This window comes from Vitis vinifera, chromosome 19 (genome assembly GCF_030704535.1).
Source record: "Vitis vinifera cultivar Pinot Noir 40024 chromosome 19, ASM3070453v1".
In the NCBI taxonomy this organism is placed as follows: domain Eukaryota; kingdom Viridiplantae; phylum Streptophyta; class Magnoliopsida; order Vitales; family Vitaceae; genus Vitis; species Vitis vinifera.
In genome coordinates this window covers 4,795,744-4,813,851 of record NC_081823.1, presented here as the reverse complement: position 1 = coordinate 4,813,851, position 18,108 = coordinate 4,795,744, and the positions used below count along the sequence as shown (strand labels likewise).

The following is an 18,108-nucleotide window of genomic DNA, read 5'->3' as shown; positions in this document are numbered from 1 at the left end:
AGTAAATATTTTTTTTTACAAAATGAATAATTTTATCTCGTTTTAATTCTGAAATTTATTTTATTAGATACGCTTTAAAATTAGAAATATTATTCTTTAGATTAAAATTTAATCATAAAATGAATAAAATATAGAAAAATAAATTAATTTATGATTCAAGAAATTAATTTTGAATAAAAATTTCAACATTAAAAGATATAAATTTTTGAATATTAATCCATTTAAAATGAAACAAATAATTTTCTGAGTATTAATCAATTTAAAATTAATTTATTGTTCTCAATTTTTTTACAGTTAAATTTTAAATTAAAGAATAATATTTTTAATTTTAAAGTTTATCTAATAAAATTAATTTTGAAATTTTAAAAAAAAAATTATTCATTTTTTATTTAATAAACTTAAAAAAAGAAATCGGTAATAAATTTATTTTTTATAAACTCAAATAGCATAAAATTGATAATAGATTTTTTAATACGAAATTTAAAGGAACAAGAAAATAAAGTTTAAAAATTAAAATAATTATTGTTTATATTGTAAATAAAAAATAATATAAAATTAAACTAGTTTCTATTTATAATTACAATTAATTAAATTAATTTAGAGATAAAATTGGTAATAAAGACCTAAATATTTTTTTATCAATATCTAACTTAATATAAAATAGCATTTAAAATGAATTAATTTTACAATATATTTATTTATAATAATTTTATTATTAAAATATATTATTAATTAAAATATATTAAAAATAAGAACTCTCCTTTATTTGTTTCTTTTTCTTTTCTTTTATTTTCTTTCTTTCTTTTTTTAAAAGAATTTTTAAAAATAATTTCTTTAAGAAACATTTTTGCCTATGTGAGGTTATTTTTACTTCAAATTTAATGTCTTTTTCCTACTTGATAAAAACTATGATAAATTTGGAAATATTTTTTCTATTATGGTAGTTCAGGAAAAAAAAAATTAAACTACCTTACACTTGTAAAAAAAATCCAAGATTGATTCTCTTCTTGGACTTCTTTACTTCAACTTGTAATTCTTCTAAAGAAAAGGTGAGATTGGTCACACATTGTTCTAATATGGGATAAACTAATACCTAGCCCATTTTAAGTGGTATAGAAAAATCAAATTTGGATTAAGGAGAAGATGATGCTTTTCTCTAAGTCATACAAGTCAAACACAATGCCAAATCTTAGGGGGCAAGGGAAAATACGAGGAGACTTGGAAAGGCCCTAAAATCTCAGGCATTTGCTATCTAGGAACAACTATGGATTCTCTTACAACAGTTGCAGTTATCTTCTCCTATGTATTATCCCTCTTAAGAATCTCCGTGGCAGTAGACACCATAATTGTAAATCAAAACATTACAGATGGTGAGACCATCACTTCAGCTGGTGGGAGCTTTGAACTGGGTTTCTTCAGTCCAGGTAATTCCAAGAACCGATACTTGGGGATATGGTACAAGAAAGCGTCTAAAAAGCCTGTGGTATGGGTTGCCAATAGAGAAAGTCCAATAACTGATTCATCAGGAGTTTTAAAGGTCACTCAGCCGGGAATTCTTGTTCTCGTCAACGGTACTAACGGAATTCTTTGGAATTCTACTTCATCACGTTCTGCACAGGATCTGAACGCTCAGCTTTTGGAGTCTGGAAATCTTGTTATGAGAAATGGCAATGATAGGGATCCAGAAAACTTCCTATGGCAGAGTTTTGATTACCCATGTGATACTCTTCTACCAGGCATGAAGCTTGGAAGGAACAGAGTAGCAGGCCTGGATCGGTACCTGTCATCGTGGAAGAGTGCAGACGACCCTTCTAAAGGTAATTTTACTTATTGGATTGATCCTAGTGGATTTCCTCAACTACTTTTGAGGAATGGTTTAGCTGTAGCATTTCGCCCTGGACCATGGAATGGTATTCGATTCAGTGGAGTACCTCAATTAACAATTAACCCAGTTTATAGTTATGAATATATTTCTAATGAAAAGGAGATATATTTTATTTATTATCTTGTTAACAGCTCTGTTATTATGAGGCTTGTGTTAACTCCTGATGGTAAAGCTCAGCGGTCCACATGGACTGATCAAAAAAATGAATGGACTCTTTACTCAACTGCACAGAGGGATCAGTGCGACAATTATGCAATATGTGGAGTAAATGGAATCTGTAAGATTGACCAATCTCCGAACTGTGAGTGTATGAAAGGATTTAGGCCAAAGTTCCAAAGCAACTGGGACATGGCATATTGGTCAGATGGATGCGTTCGAAGTACTCCACTGGATTGTCAGAAGGGTGATGGATTTGTAAAGTACTCTGGTGTGAAACTGCCAGACACGCGGAGCTCCTGGTTTAATGAAAGCATGAACCTTAAGGAATGTGCTTCCCTGTGCTTGAGCAACTGCTCTTGCACTGCTTATGCAAATTCAGATATCAGAGGAGGAGGAAGTGGATGCTTGCTCTGGTTTGGTGACTTGATTGACATCAGAGACTTCACTCAAAATGGGCAAGAGTTTTATGTAAGGATGGCTGCAGCAGACTTACGTATGAACTTTTCTTTTTCTTACCTGAGAAACATAAATCTGACACAAATTTCATGGTATATTTATTCAAAGGTTTTGAATCAGTTGTTCACCTTGCATACGTGCCTCAAGTTTTATCCTTTGATTTTGTGATTTAAAGCTTTACCTCTCTCTCAATTATTGCTGATGTGAAAAATCTGAGATCAACTACCAAGCACATTATTTCATGGAATAGTATACGTATTATCTAAAGACTAGAGTGTAAAGCGGAGGTCTACTCAAAACTTGGGAATATTTTTCTTTTAGATTTCAATTCTAGTAAGCTAGATGCTATAACACACCAATACACCAACGGATTTGCGCCCTCAAATCCTATGGCAATTGTAGTTCCTTGAACTCCTGCTTTCATGGTTGTAAACTAGAAATATATTTTGGGTCAATGGTTACCGCTCATAGGAATTTATGGTTTTTCTATTACATTTCCTGACTTTCCTTCTTAATTTCTTTCCTTTTGTGTCAAGAAGCTTCTTCAAGCATAAATAGCAACTCCAAGAAGAAGGAAAAATAGGTCATTATCATCTCTATATCAATTGCAGGAATAGTTCTTTTAAGTCTAGTCCTGACCTTGTATGTATTGCTCAAGAAGAGGAAGAAACAGCTAAAGAGAAAAAGGTAAGTAACAAATCATAGTGCTTTTATCACCATATGAATTAGTCAAAAGTACTTTTACACATTGTCTGATTACGTAATAATAATAAATAAAAAAAAGGAGCAATGGATTGACTTGGCTTGATTTTAGAAATAATGAAATGATTTAGGCTTGGAAATGGGCTAAATTCCGGATTTGTGAATTCTTTAATTCTTCATTCTATTCTCCATTTTGTAGCACACATGGAACACAATTCAAAAGGAGGTGAAAACAATGAAGGCCAAGAGCATCGAGAGTTACCATTATTTGACTTGGTGTGGACCCGCATTTTTCACGTGCGTCCCCACTCGATCGGCGAGACTCGCTTTTTATTTATTTGTGAAAATTTGATTTTTTTGAAAAAAAGTTGGAGTCGCCACTTATTTTATTTTTATTTTTGAAGGGAAAATAAAACAAGAAATAAAACCCTAAAAAAAATGACTCCATAATTTTTGGAAAAGCGTGTCTTTGAAAACCCAAGTCTTGGTCCGGGGATCAGGTTACTTATTGAGAAGGTACCTCTAGGAGGTAGCACCCCTCTAAGCCCTAAAGAGGTCTCTACTAATTAAGTTAAGGGGAATATGGCAATTAATCGGTTAATTATGGATACTGTGAGTGTTTAGCTAGGTTGGCAATTCCGGACAAAATTCCTAAGTGTCCCCTAACTCGGCTTTCCTATTCCTATTCGGACTACTTGACTTTGAAGACTAAGACTTTGCTAAGAGGCCAAGGTATGTAGTCAAGTGTGGAGTGATTGGGTGTGAATCAACCCGGTTTTTAATCTTTAAAATGTGTTAGAAAGTTGGGAAAAATGGTTTTTGGTGCAAGGCTTTTATTCCTCTGTTTCTGGATCGATCCAGGTGTAGGGGTGGATCTATCCAACTAATGTTTTTTTGATCAAATCTCAGCCATTAGATTAAGGGTTTCTTTTTACACTTTAAAAACCCAATCTTCACTCATTTTTTGAGAATAGAGACTGCTGAAAACGTGGGGAGAGCAGCCACACTCCCAAGTGTTCTTCATTTCTCATTTTTGCTTTCCTAAGTTGGGGTTTTTGATTGCAAAGAAAATCAACTTCTCTTAATGTTTTCAAAACTTGTTTTCAATGGATTTTCTTGAGCAATAAATGGGTTGATTCATTCTTTCATTCTCATCTAAATCTCTCATTCTATTTGGGTTGTGCAAAAACCCATTTTCTTCTTGTGTGGATTCAAGAAGAGGCCGAGATTGAGCTTGGTGCGGACTCCAAGTGTGCTCCAAAAGGAGAAGCTGAAAATGAAGGTACTAGTCAAGTATTCCGGGAAGGATTGGTTGGCTTGAGCTAGGTAAAACCTTGTACTCAGTTTTTTATTCTTCATAGTGGAGTTTTCAATCGGTGATAGGCCCGTGGTTTTTGATCTCTTCGGAGGTTTTCCACGTTAAAAATCTGGTGTTCATTGTCTCTTTCTCTCACTCTATATTTAGTTTTATTTTTTAGGAGTGTTGAAGCATTTGCATGTGTTTTGCATTTATAAATTGTTGGGAGAGTGTTGATGCATACATTGTTGCTTGTGGATGTTTTATTAAGGTTAGGTAATCTTTGTTGGGAGAATTTTAAATTGTTCTACAACACCTATTCACCCCCCTCTAGGTGTAGTTCATTATTGAGATTCACATTTTCAGATACCTAAGTAGGCTAGGTGATTTCAAAAGATTTGCATGCTAAACAAGATCAAATTGCCATAAAAGAAAGGTTAGGATGCGTACCCGGACCGCTTCTCAAGCGCTATCATAAAACATCAGAGTTAGTATAGAAGTATAACACACAACATGTATTTAATCATAGTGAATCAAGCATACATCTAAACACCTAAGGATTATCAAACATATGCATACTTCACAATGACATGATTGTTTACAAAATTTAGAAAGTAGGTGATAGGGGGCGGTACCTGGATAGCATAGATAGCTTACAATGCGCTTCCATAAGACATGAGGGATTAGATAATAATAAAATAAAGAAACCCTAGCATGCTTGTTATCTAATTAGCATAACAAAAATTATCAAAGTATATGAAAACATTAATTATCACACACATCTTGTATACAATTCCTAAAAAAAGATAGACATAATTTCAACAAGTGACAAAAATAGCAACAAAAATAATTTTTGAAAAGATTTTCTTATGTAGGGGTTTCACCAATTCCCCAAATTATTATACACAAATTTAGCCCAGAATTATCCCATTATGTGGGACCACAAGCTTTGATTCGTGTCTTTGTTCAAAACTAAAATTTTTGTTGAAGACCGAGAAGGATGCAAACCGAACAAAATATGGTTGCATATTATTTTTAAATAATAAAAAAAAAAAAAAAAGATTTTGATCCTGAGGACTCTAAATGAGTTTTTGAAATAGATTTTTAAAATGATTTTTTTGAGAAAAGTATTTTATTTTAAAATAAAAGGAATTAATTTGGAAAGAATAAAATATAAGAAATAAAATACCCAACAAAACAAAAATGAAACCTCAAAGTAAAATTTTTTTAGTAATTAACAAAAATGATAATGGTGATGGTAGAGGCCAATCTTCATGATTTTCCAATGGCCTTTGAACAAAAAGGAAACTATCAAAGCAATAAATTATTAATATTTAGATCAAATAAGCTAATGAAATATCCATCAAGAATTAGCAACAAGGATTCAAGAAGCGCATAAATTGAGAATAACAATCCATAATTAACATAAGATTAACTAAACACATAAATGCCTCTAGACTAAAAAAATAAATTAAATCAAGATTAAACTTTATCTAACGGGATTAATTAAACTAATGTATTCAAATCACAAACACATACAAGTGAAGAACAAATTAAAACTAAATTAAATTGTAATTAAAAACATGAACTTTATTTAATAAGATTAATTAAACTACTAAATTACAATTACAAACACATCCAAATTAAAAATAAATAAAAGCTAAACTAAATCGGAATTTCAAATATGAACTTTATCTAACAAGATTATTTAAACTAATGAATTAAAATCACAAATATACTTAAACTAAAAGATAGGTTAAAACTGAACTAATTTAGAATTAAAAAAAAATATAAACTTTATCTAACATGATTATTTAAACTAATAAATTAAAATCACATACATATTTAAACTAACAAATAAATTAAAAATAAACTATTTTGGAATTAAAAACATGAACTTTATCTAACATAATTATTTAAACTTAAGAATTAAGATCAACTAATGCATTTAAACTAAAAACGAATTGAAATCAAACTAATTGAGATTAAAAACACAAACTTTATTTAACGTGATTATTTAAAGTAAAGAATTAAAATCAACAAAATACATTTAAACTAAAAACAAATTAAAATCAAATTAATTGGGATTAAAAATACAAAATTTATTCGATATGATTATTTAAACTTAAGAATTAAGATCAACAAAATGTATTTAAACTAAAAACGAATTGAAATCAAACTAATTGAGATTAAAAACACAAACTTTATTTAACGTGATTATTAAAAGTCAAGAATTAAGATCAACAAAATATATTTAAACTAAAAAACGAATTGAAATCAAATTAATTGGGATTAAAAATACAAGCTTTATTTAACGTGATTATTTAAAACAAAGAATTAAGATCAACTAATGCATTTAAATTAAAAATGAATTGAAATCAAACTAATTGGGATTAAAAATACAAACTTTATTCAATACAATTATTTAAACTTAAGAATTAAAATCAACAAAATACATTTAAACTAAAAAACAAGTTAAAATCAAACTAATTGGGATTAAAAATACAAGCTTTATTCGATGTGATTATTTAAACTTAAGAATTAAGATCAATAAAATACATTTAAACTAAAAAAACAAGTTAAAATCAAACTAATTGGGATTAAAAATACAAACTTTATTCGATATGATTATGTAAACTTAAGAATTAAGATCAATAAAATGTATTTAAACTAAAAACGAATTGGAATCAAACTAATTGAGATTAAAAACATAAACTTTATTTAACGTGATTATTTAAAGTCAAGAATTAAGATCAACAAAATACATTTAAACTAAAAAACAAATTAAAATCAAACTAATTGGGATTAAAAATACAAACTTTATTCGATATGATTATTTAAACTAAAGAATTAAGATCAACAAAATACATTTAAACTAAAAAACGAATTGAAATCAAATTAATTGGGATTAAAAATACAAACTTTATTTAACGTGATTATTTAAAACAAAGAATTAAGATCAACTAATGCATTTAAATTAAAAATGAATTGAAATCAAACTAATTGGGATTAAAAATACAAACTTTATTCAATACAATTATTTAAACTTAAGAATTAAAATCAACTAATGCATTTAGATTAAAAATGAATTGAAATCAAACTAATTGGGATTAAAAATACAAACTTTATTCAATACAATTATTTAAACTTAAGAATTAAAATCAACAAAATACATTTAAACTAAAAAAACAAGTTAAAATCAAACTAATTGGGATTAAAAATACAAACTTTATTCGATATGATTATTTAAACTTAAGAATTAAGATCATTAACAAACTTAAACTAAAAGATAGATTAGAATTAAACTAATTGGGGATTTAAAAATAAAATAATATAAACTTTAACACAAAGAATTAATCAAAAACTAAAATTTCCAAAAAAAAAAAATCTAGGCTAAATAAAAGTACTATATAGAAAACTAACCTTTGAAGTGAAAGAGAAAATCCTCTCTTGATGATTAAATGACAGCCCGATCTCCGTTCGAAGTCCCTTGCTTTTTTCCAAAATTCCGTGTGCTCTGCCCCCAAGAAAAATCTCTCCCATTCTTTTTCTTTTCTCACCTATATATATCACCCCTCAAGACCTAAATTTGTTTCCAAAAAGGAAAATTCTCCTCCTTCCTTTCTTCTTCTCTTCTTTTTTTAAATCCTCCAATCAAAAGCAATCTTCCCAATTTCAAATTCCCCTCCAAAACCTTCCAAGGAGAGTCCCGTCTTCCTTAAACTCCAATGGTAAGTTTCCTTGCAAAAACATGAAATTTTTGAAGTTAAATAATTGCATGAATAGATAAATAAGTAAATAAATTAAAAAAATGGTAAAAATAATAAATAAATAAATAAGTTAAGGAAAATAATATAAAGAGGAAGATAACCAATAAAAAGTGAATGATAATCATAAAATTAAAACTAAAAACAAAATAAATAAATAAATAAATAAAATAAAATAAAATAAAATAAAAGTCTTCGTAGGCCTAGTGTGCCTAAATGGGCCTAAGGTGAGACTAAGTGGGCCTAGGGTAGTGCCTAATGGGCCAAGTGTATCTAAAAGCTATCCTAAAAAAACAAGAAAAGCCTAAGTCTAAGTTAGGGCTGCCAAGGGTCACAATAAGGGATCAAATAATCCCTCAACCAAAATCTCCGAGGTGACTCAGAAAAAGGTAAGTGGTATGAGTAGCCATGGGCCACCAAGGAACTATTGTGGAGCATTGAAAACGAATTTTAAAGACATGTGCTAAAGGGACAAAATTGAGGGTCTACACTTGGATAGATTATTGAAAGCCACCAATAACTTTTCTAGTGACAATAAGCTTGGAGAGGGTGGTTTTGGACCTGTCTATAAGGTATGGTTATACTTTGCCTTTTGGGCAAGAAGACAAGTTACAAGTTAATAAAACATTATAGATATGCAACTAAGCATCTTGAGAAGTAGTTGATGTCCCAATCCTCATAGTATCTAAATGAAGCAGCATGTACCAAGGCCACTATATGCCTTAAAGTCTTGAAGCCAGTGTATGTGCCACCATTTTTGTATCTCTAGTTTCTTTAGGACTCATTGTATTGAATATCGACAAGTTTATTTTAATCTACAAAGCTTGCATAATAAAAAGAATGTGATGTTTTCAGGGAATATTGCAAGAGGGACAAGAAATAGCAGTGAAGATGATGTCAAAAACTTCTAGACAAGGATTAAAAGAGTTCAAAAATGAAGTTAAATCCATTGCAAAACTTCAACACCAAAATCTTGTAAAGCTTATTGGATGTTGCATTCATGGTAGAGAAAGATTATTGATCTATGAACACATGCCTGACAAAAGCTTGGACTTTTTTATTTTTGGTTTGGCTCTCTAACACCACTATATAGTTTGTTTGCCTAGTCGATTGACTTATCTTTTCTTTTTCCTCTCCTATGCATGCTTAGAAAAATCTTTATTTACATTGGATTTAACAAATCCCAAAGAAAAATTGTTGGGGACAAGATAAAGCATAGATGCATTTATCTAGAAAAACTTTCTTACTTCTATTTTCTCTAGCATTTTGGCTCTTATATAAAAAGTTAGGGGTTTTGAACCCCACCATTAAGATCCACTATCTATTTGTGTCTCCTTGATAGTGTTCTTTAATCACTAAGAATGAGCTTTAATTATAGTTACTTTTGTTTTCATATGTCATTGCTCTAAACAACTCTCATGGAATTTGAAATGATTTGTTTCTTGAAATATTTTTCATTTATATTCAAATAATCTATGTAGTAGAATGGGTTAACTTGAATGATAAAAAAATGGACAGATCAAATGAGAAGCAAGGTGCTAGATTGGCCTAAGTGCTTCCTCATTATCAATGGGATTGCTCGAGGCCTTCTTTATCTTCATCAGGATTCCAGACTCAGGATAATTCATAGAGATCTTAAATCAGAAAACATTTTACTAGATAATGATATGATACCCAAAATTTCAAACTTTGGAATAACAGGAAGTTTTGGAGGAAATGAAATTGAAACAAACACAACAAGAGTGGCTAGAACATTGTAAGTATATTTAGTGATATGTATAAAGTCTTTATCTCCATTGCTTGTGAATTTAATCCCTTCTTTAACTGTTTCCTGCAGAGGTTATATGTCTCCAGAGTATGCAAGTGAAGGATTGTATTCCACAAAATCCGATGTTTTTAGCTTTGGTGTTTTGGTTCTAGAGATTGTAAGTGGGAAGAGAAACACAGTATTTAACCACCCGTATCATGACCTTAGTCTTCTTAGGCATGTAAGTATTAGGTAATATTTCCTTATTTCAATATATAAAAGTAGTATTGATCCTCTTTTAAACTGTCTAGGCATGGACATTCTTTATGGAAGATAGGTCTTCAAAATTTATTGATGCATCAATGGGGAACACCTACAATCTATTTGAAGTGCTACGCTCAATCAATTTGGGTCTATTATGTGTGCAATGTTTCCCAGAGGATCGACCAAGCATGCATTCTGTGGTTCTGATGTTGGGTAGTGAGGGTGCACTACCTCAGCCCAAAGAGCCTTATTTCTTCACCGATATGAATATGATGGAAGGAAATTCGTCCTCTGGTACTCAATCCACAATCACACTGTTGGAAGCTTGATAGAAGTTGCTTCCTGTTGATGTTTTGTTGTCTTTAGACCTACGACTTCAACTACTTTAGGCAACTTTTCTCAGCCACACTGCTTTGCTTCCAACAAAAGACTCATCTAAGATGTTGTTAGGTGATTAGTCTTTGCTGCTATTTTTTGTATGGATGGTGATACTTATTGATAGTATATAAGTTCAATAATAGAAGTTGACCATATAATGGAAAATATCCTTTTCAAAAATACAAATTACTTGCAGATTGTAAGGGAAACCTTGACTCTGTTTTTGATCTTTTGCTGATCTTTCATTTCTTCTAAAAAGGGTTTTTGTTTCTCTCTTGAATGATTTAATGAGTTTTCTATTTTAATATGTCAGAATCAAGTAATGCAAAAAAAGGAAAAAGAAAAATATGACCTTCTAACATTTCAGCATCAAGAACAAGAGGTTATTAATATAAACAATTCGCAGAAATCACAGTGAAACCAAAAGCAATAACTAATGTGCTTAATTATTTTGTGGGGCTGACATGTGAGGTTTACATAGATTCTAGCTGTAAAGTGGGATTGATTTTGTTATTTATTTGAAGGGAATATATGCCACTTAGTGCTAGAATATACATCCAGGAAAAATGATTGATTGATCATGCCCAACCAACCAAAATTGTATTGTTCTATGTAAGTCAACAGTAAATCAATCTCCTTATAGATAGTGAGGTAATCACTGGAGCTGTTGGCAGCCTTAAACTGGGGTTTTTCAGCCCAGATAATTCCACAAATTCAGACTTAGGGATTTGATACAGGAAAGTGTCTATGGAGAGTGGTATAATTCCCAATCAGCTAATTCAACGGGAATTTTAAAGGTCATGGACCAGGGAACTCTATCCATTCGCAAGTGCAATCCATTCATGAAGAAGGTCCAAATATTGAGCTTTTGGAATTTGAAAATCTTGTCATGAAAACTGGAGATGATAGTGATCCAGAGAACTTCCCTTGGCAGAGTTTTGATTATCCCTGCAACTCTTCTACAAGGCATGAAATTTGGAAGAAACACGGTGACAGGTTTGGATTGGTTCCTATCCTCATGGAAGAGCACGGTGGACCCTATTAAAGGTGATTTCATATATTGGCTTGATGCTAATGGCTTTCCACAACTAATTCTAAGGAATCGCTCAGCTATGACATTTTGCTCTGACATTGGAATGATGGGGTTTCCTCAATTAACACCAAACCTAGTTTATACATATGCTTCTGTTTTTAATGAAAAGGAGATGCGTCTACATATGAACTTTCTAATAACTCAGTTATCATGAGGCGTTTTAAATTTTGAGTGTATGGAAGGACCACTCCTGTAATGGCCCGCACCCAACCATGTAGATATTGTCTGCTTTGGGCCCAAGAGTGCCCTCACTGCTTTAAAACGCGTCTACTTGATTAAGAGGAGCCTCTATATATATAGTGCCAGAAACTTTCTTTCTTATCCGATGTGGGACATTACAAACACCCCCCATGCAGATACAACGTCCTCGTTGTGTCCCATGTGATTACAGGGTCAAACAGACAAATACCCTTACAGGGTCAAACAAACCCCCACATCGGGGTCGGGGATCGGCTCTGACAAAGCTCCAAAAGGGCCCTCATGGCTTTAAAACGCGTCTACTTGGTTAAGAGGAACCTCTACATATATAGCATCAGAAACTTTCTCCCTTATCCGATGTGGGACATTACAACTTCCACTAGATTATCAGATAAGTGACAGGTTGTAAAGTAATCTAGTATGAGATTCACCTCAAGGGCGTTGGGTGGGGCTCAAGCGTCTGCTCTTATACTACTTATACAAATTCAGATATAAACAAGGAAGTGGATGCTATGCCTGGTTTAGTGATTTGATTTGATAGATATAGCTGAAAATGGACAAGAGCTTTATTTAAGAATGCCTGCATTAGAATTAGGTATGAACTTATCCGTTCATTCCTTACATAAAAAAAAGTAAATTTGACACAACTTCAAGGAGGAAAACAGTTTCTTTTATATAAAAGCACCTACTATCTGAAGTTTAGCACCGTTCCACATAAAACTTCAACATGTTGTTTTAGCTTTCAATTACAATTTAATATATTGTATAATGCATGCATGAACATGCCTCTTGAATCTGGGCCTGTTACGATGTTCATCACAGGAGATAAGATGTTGAGAGTGCAAAACAGAGCAGAACATAGAGATATAATCACAGCATGAGAGAAACACAACTGACCTCTGTTTCTTCTTTCTCTCTTTTCCTTTATATAGAGAAGATTACAAATTGGTCGGAGACCCTAACTAATTCTGTTTTTCATCTAATTCTAAAACTAACCTCAACTAAGTATGAAATTTTTAAAGCTAGCCTTAACTAACTCTGAAACTAATTTGTTCTGGAGCATTCTGTCCAGAACGCCATCTCAAGCGAAATGGGGACGCCTTCACATTGAACTCAACCTTAAGGATGATGAACCGGGATACAGACAAGGGCTTTGTTAGTATACCTGCTACCTGATCTTTTGTATGTGCATACTGAATGTCTAACTCTTTCTGCAGCACTTTGTCACATACAAAATGGACATCTGCTCCAATGTGTTTGGTGCGAGCATGTGCAACTAGGTTTGCAGCAATGCAGGCTACCCCAATCTTATCACACTAGATTGCAGGACATGAAGAGCTGGGCACTTGTAGCTCTTTTAGCCAGGTCACTTCTATTGCCGCATGAGCCAATGCTTTGTATCCCAACTCAGTGTTGGACCTTGCAACAACGTTTTGCTTACGTGAACTCCATGAGACAATGTTAGGACCAAGAAAAACATAGAAGCCATTGGTGGACCTTCGTTCATCGACACAACTGGCCCAATTAGCATCTGAGAAGCTAGTGAGACTGAATCCAGAAGCTGATTGATTGTGCAGACCACGATCAATACTCCAATGCAAGTATGTCAAAACTCATTTACAACCTCTCCGATACATATCGGTGGGACAATGTAAAAACTTAATTTAATTACGATGCAAGATATTTCTACTTGAGTATTTGTGAGATATTGTAATGCTCTTACAGTGTTCTGATACGACTTCTCATTGTTCAACTTAGGTCCACTAGAACTAGATAGCTGTAGGCACATAATTGCTAGTATAGGGCAACTTTTGGCTTGTTCCATATTACTTGGTTTTAACAAGTGAAGTACGTATTTGGACTGAGTGAGAAACACTTCAATTCCAAGAAAATAATGCAAAGCTCCCAAGTCCTTTACTGAAAAGGCTCTGTGATGCTCTAATTATGATCAGTGTGTGAGTTGTTAATTGATTGAGATCATTCTTCCCTCTTTGAAATGTATGAGCTATTTGTTGATTGAGAGGATTCTTCCCTTGTATGTGATGATTGTTTCCTTATATCCATAGCCCCTAAGAGATTACAAGAAGTCATTGAAGCTCAAGGAGATTCCCTTTTTGATTTTAATATCCGGAGAGCATAACCAACTTCCATGCAGGTCCGGCTGATTTTGGTGACTTTTCTCAAAGCTTGATTTCATTATCTAAGGTGTAAACACGTCTATACACTCGTATAAATTTGAGTCACTTGGAGAGAATTCCAAGGTTAGAGAAAAAAAAGTAAAAAAAATGAAAAAGGAAAAAGTAATGAGAATCCAAATCACAGTAGCCTGCAGGCGTGTCATTTGGGCCGTTAGTCAGTCCAAAAGTCTTCCTAGCACATCCTGACAAGTTGTGAAAGTTACGCAGTATTTGGTGCTAATCAGAAACTGGACCACCTGAATATCGGCTGTATGCATTTTTATTTTCAATCCTACCAGTGGCTGTAAGTTGTAACTGACATGTCCTGTTAACTTTGGCAAGGAAAGAGAGTTGCTACAAGAGCCCTTCTGGTCTTGGTCTTTACTTCAACTTTCAATGCTTCTAAAGAAGAGGTGAGATTGATCATGCATTGTTTTAATCTGGGATATTTGATTAAGAGGAGTAAACTAATCCCTAGTCCATTTTAAGAGGTATAGAAAATCAAATTTGGATGTAGGAGAAGATGATGACCACAGGATGGTTAGTCCAATGATGGGTGTTACTGATAAGCGTATACGTCGAGGTGATGTTCTTCTCAAAGTCAAACAAATCAAACACTTATTCAACTCAAGGGACCACACTGCTGAATACCAAGAAAGAAATGGAATGAATAGATTCCTGGAGTTGTGGCTGACCAATGAAAAATTATATTGACTTTGAGGTATGAAGCAGCTTAGGCAAATTCTTACCGGCCGGGGGGGGGGGGGGTGGGTGGGGAGGGGGAAGGGAAAATATAGGGAGACTTGGAAAGCACCTAAAATCTCAGGCATTCTTTATCTAGGAACAACTATGGATTCTCTTACAACAGTTGTATTTGTGTGAGGCTAGATCATTAGGTGGAAGAATATCGGGTAGATGAACTCTATGACATTTTTGAGGACTTCATTGGATGGGAACGGATCTAAGAACATCTAGATTGCATGTATGATTTCAATATTCTCTAGATTTAATCATATAAGTTTTCAACACCACGTTTTTCTGTTTTATTAGATCTAAAGAGCCTTAGTGATAAATACATGCACCCTACATGATTTAGGGCTAAGGAACGAAGCAATCCAGGTTCCCAACAATCATCATTTCCATTAAACTTAGAATGGGTTCCCAAGTTGTTAGGGTCAAAGGTGATGTGGTGTAATGCCTTGGAGGACCCACTAATTTGAGTGATGTAATTAGATTATGGTGCTTTAGGTGAATACCCTCAAATTTGGTAGCAATGTTTAGCATTGTGGCTACGTTTCTCACAATTGACACATCGTAGGAGTGGTTCTGATTGCAGTTTTAATGTCCATGCCCATGGTCAAAAGTTCACGGTGCTTTTAGATTGACCATGCACCTTTGTTGTATGATCCCCTGCATTAGAATTGGTGGGCTACCTTGATCTTTGAGAGTAATTGGTAGTGAAAGATGAGTTGTTTTGAGTAAGCTTCTTTTCCTTTAAGGGAGCTTTCATGTTCAATCAATGCATCGTGAAGCTCTTCAAAGGTCATGAGAACCTACGATTTCAAACTATAGTGCAAACATCTTTGCACTCCCTTCTAAGAGCATGAATTAAGAACATGAAGTTGAAGATCATCATCATTAATATGAACATTGACAAGAGCCAATCCATCCATTGTGCACTATATGCATGTACTCGGTAATGGTTTTGTCTCCTTTATTTGGAAAGGTAAGCTTGTCCTTAAGATCCATGATTCAGATTTTAGACCAATTAGCATACAAGGTTGCCAACTTGGTCCATGCTTGATTAGATATTGTGGCAGCAGAGATGAGAGATATAATGGCATCGGAAAGTGATGCACAATGGATGTGGAAACATTCCCTCAAAATACCCTAGTAGATCACATCCTATCAATAAGGAGTGGAATTGCGCCAAAACGGATAATTATTGGGAGTAAGTTTCAGCAACAATTAGGCAGTGCCATTGATGGAGATTAACTTGTTGGGATTGGCAGTTCCAACATTCACGACAACAACAGAGGGGGTGCTTACAAACATGGTTTTCAATGAGGCTATTTGAAGGACACACATGAAAAAAAACGGATTGCTCGTGAGAGCTCACTGCTCCATACCATAAGAGTGATGAAAATTGAAGACAATAAAATGCTATGCTTTTACATTGATGTCTTACAAATATACGACTAAAGTTTCGTTTGCAAGAAAAGAGAGTACGAGTGAAGTAACAATCAAACAGAACGGAGGAAGGAAGAAACCAATTCTAATGAGTCATACCTCATTGCTCATGTTCCTATGCAAACAGGAATAATTAATACAGAGGAGGAAGGAAATAATTTATAGTCGTAATTGTAGGGACCCCTCCCTCCGAGACACGTGGCACGCATCTTACAGTGACACATGACACGCATTATCATCCGGGTCACCCTCATCCGGATCTTCCTATAAAACACACATGACGCGTCTTTCCCATCCGGACTACCTCAAGGAAGGTCAAACGACACTTATAAACATAACATCCGGACGACTTTACACAATACATCCGGATGATCAACATATGTCATCCGGATATAATTGTCCGGACCATTGACTGAAGTAAGCGAGTCTTACACGCTATCACAACAACCAACCATGACCCACGTCCCATCACCTGCAGAGTGAAAGGACGAGTTGAGGTGACAACAAGTCACTTCCCACGATCATTCAACATGATCACTTCCCATGATCTCTGACAGCCGCGTCACCTACCACGGTTTCTGACAACCCCCCGTAGGGTGGCGATGATCCTACTGCCACCTAATGTCATCATGACAACATAAAATATCTCCCCACCATTAATGAGAGGAACAATACTCCTGGCACTATATATAAACCTTCACACGAAGAGGAAGGTAATCTCCTGATACCGAGGAAAAGGCCAACTGATTTATATCTCCCTCTCTAACCATGGCTAACAAAATCATCGGAGGGTGCGTCCGGACACTCTATCCGGATGCCTTTTGCAGATATAACGACTGAACCAAGAACTTTTGTGGGTTGAGATCGCGTGTCCATCCATTTGACAACTGCGTGTATCGTCAGGGACGCGAGGTATTAACAGTAATCAAAGGAAGTGATTATGTGATGTTCTAATTATGATCAGTGTGTGAGCCGTTGATCGGTTGAGATGACTCTTTCTATATATCAATGTATGAGCTATTGGTAGATCGAGAGGATTTTTCCTTGTATGAGGTAATTCTTTCCTTATAGTCCATTGCCTCTAAGAGATTTAAGGATGGGTGTTAGCTATTTCGCTCAGAGATAGAGATGCCCTTGTCAAATCACTATAAGATGTCATTGAAGGTTATATAGGAGTCTTGGTACTCGTGTGGGAACAAAGTTCTGACCGACTGTGATGACTTTGCTTAAAGCTTGGTTTCAATATCTAAGGTGGCCACGAGTCTATACGCCCATATGACTTTGTGTCCAAAGCTGGTAACAAGTCGCGTGAGGATAGTTCCAAAGTTGGAAAAAAAAAATTAGAGAATCCAAATAACAATAGCCAGCAGGCGTGTCTTTTGGGCCAGTTAGTCAGTTCAGAAGTCTCCCTAGCACATCCAAATAACTCATGAAAGCAACTCTGGAAAAAATACTTCCAAATCTATCATAGTTTTTGTCCATTAGGAAAGAGAAATTGGATTTGAAGTAAAAATCACTTCTTCAAAAGGCGATTTACTTTCTTTCTTTATATATATATATATATATATATATATATGCAAAAATCATTTCTTGAAGGAACAATTTCTAAAAATTCTTTCAAAATATATATAAGCTAAATTCGTCTCTTGAATACACGATTTCTCTTTATTATTATTTTTTATTTTGAGTTCTAAGTAAAAATAGTCTTTTCAAATTTCTAAAAAAAATTTACAAAAAATTCATACTAAAATAGTCTCTTCAAAAGATTTTTTTTTTTATTTAAAAAAATTATTGG

General features: G+C 33.6%; 2 protein-coding genes across 2 annotated transcripts in view; both read left to right on the top strand.

Annotated features, from left to right (window-relative positions):
- Positions 1-18,108, top strand: part of LOC100260545 (G-type lectin S-receptor-like serine/threonine-protein kinase At4g27290) — a 68,629-nt gene that overhangs the window by 33,744 nt on the left and 16,777 nt on the right. The window lies entirely within an intron of this gene.
- On the top strand, positions 1,155-10,820 carry LOC109121536 (G-type lectin S-receptor-like serine/threonine-protein kinase At4g27290). The gene is made up of 7 exons (XM_059735272.1): positions 1,155-2,537; positions 3,112-3,187; positions 8,736-8,838; positions 9,122-9,332; positions 9,785-10,022; positions 10,104-10,254; positions 10,325-10,820. Exons 1-7 carry the CDS (start codon positions 1,265-1,267, stop codon positions 10,604-10,606), a joined length of 2,334 nt encoding a protein of 777 aa, XP_059591255.1. The 5' UTR covers positions 1,155-1,264; the 3' UTR covers positions 10,607-10,820.

Excerpts from the sequence above, each read along its gene's own strand:
- LOC109121536 (XM_059735272.1), top strand. The coding sequence starts at position 1,265 with ATGGATTCTCTTACAACAGTTGCAGTTATCTTCTCCTATGTATTATCC. Across the intron at positions 10,023-10,103 it reads ACAAGAGTGGCTAGAACATT|AGGTTATATGTCTCCAGAGT; the intron begins GTAAGTATATTT and ends TGTTTCCTGCAG. Across the intron at positions 10,255-10,324 it reads ACCTTAGTCTTCTTAGGCAT|GCATGGACATTCTTTATGGA; the intron begins GTAAGTATTAGG and ends TAAACTGTCTAG.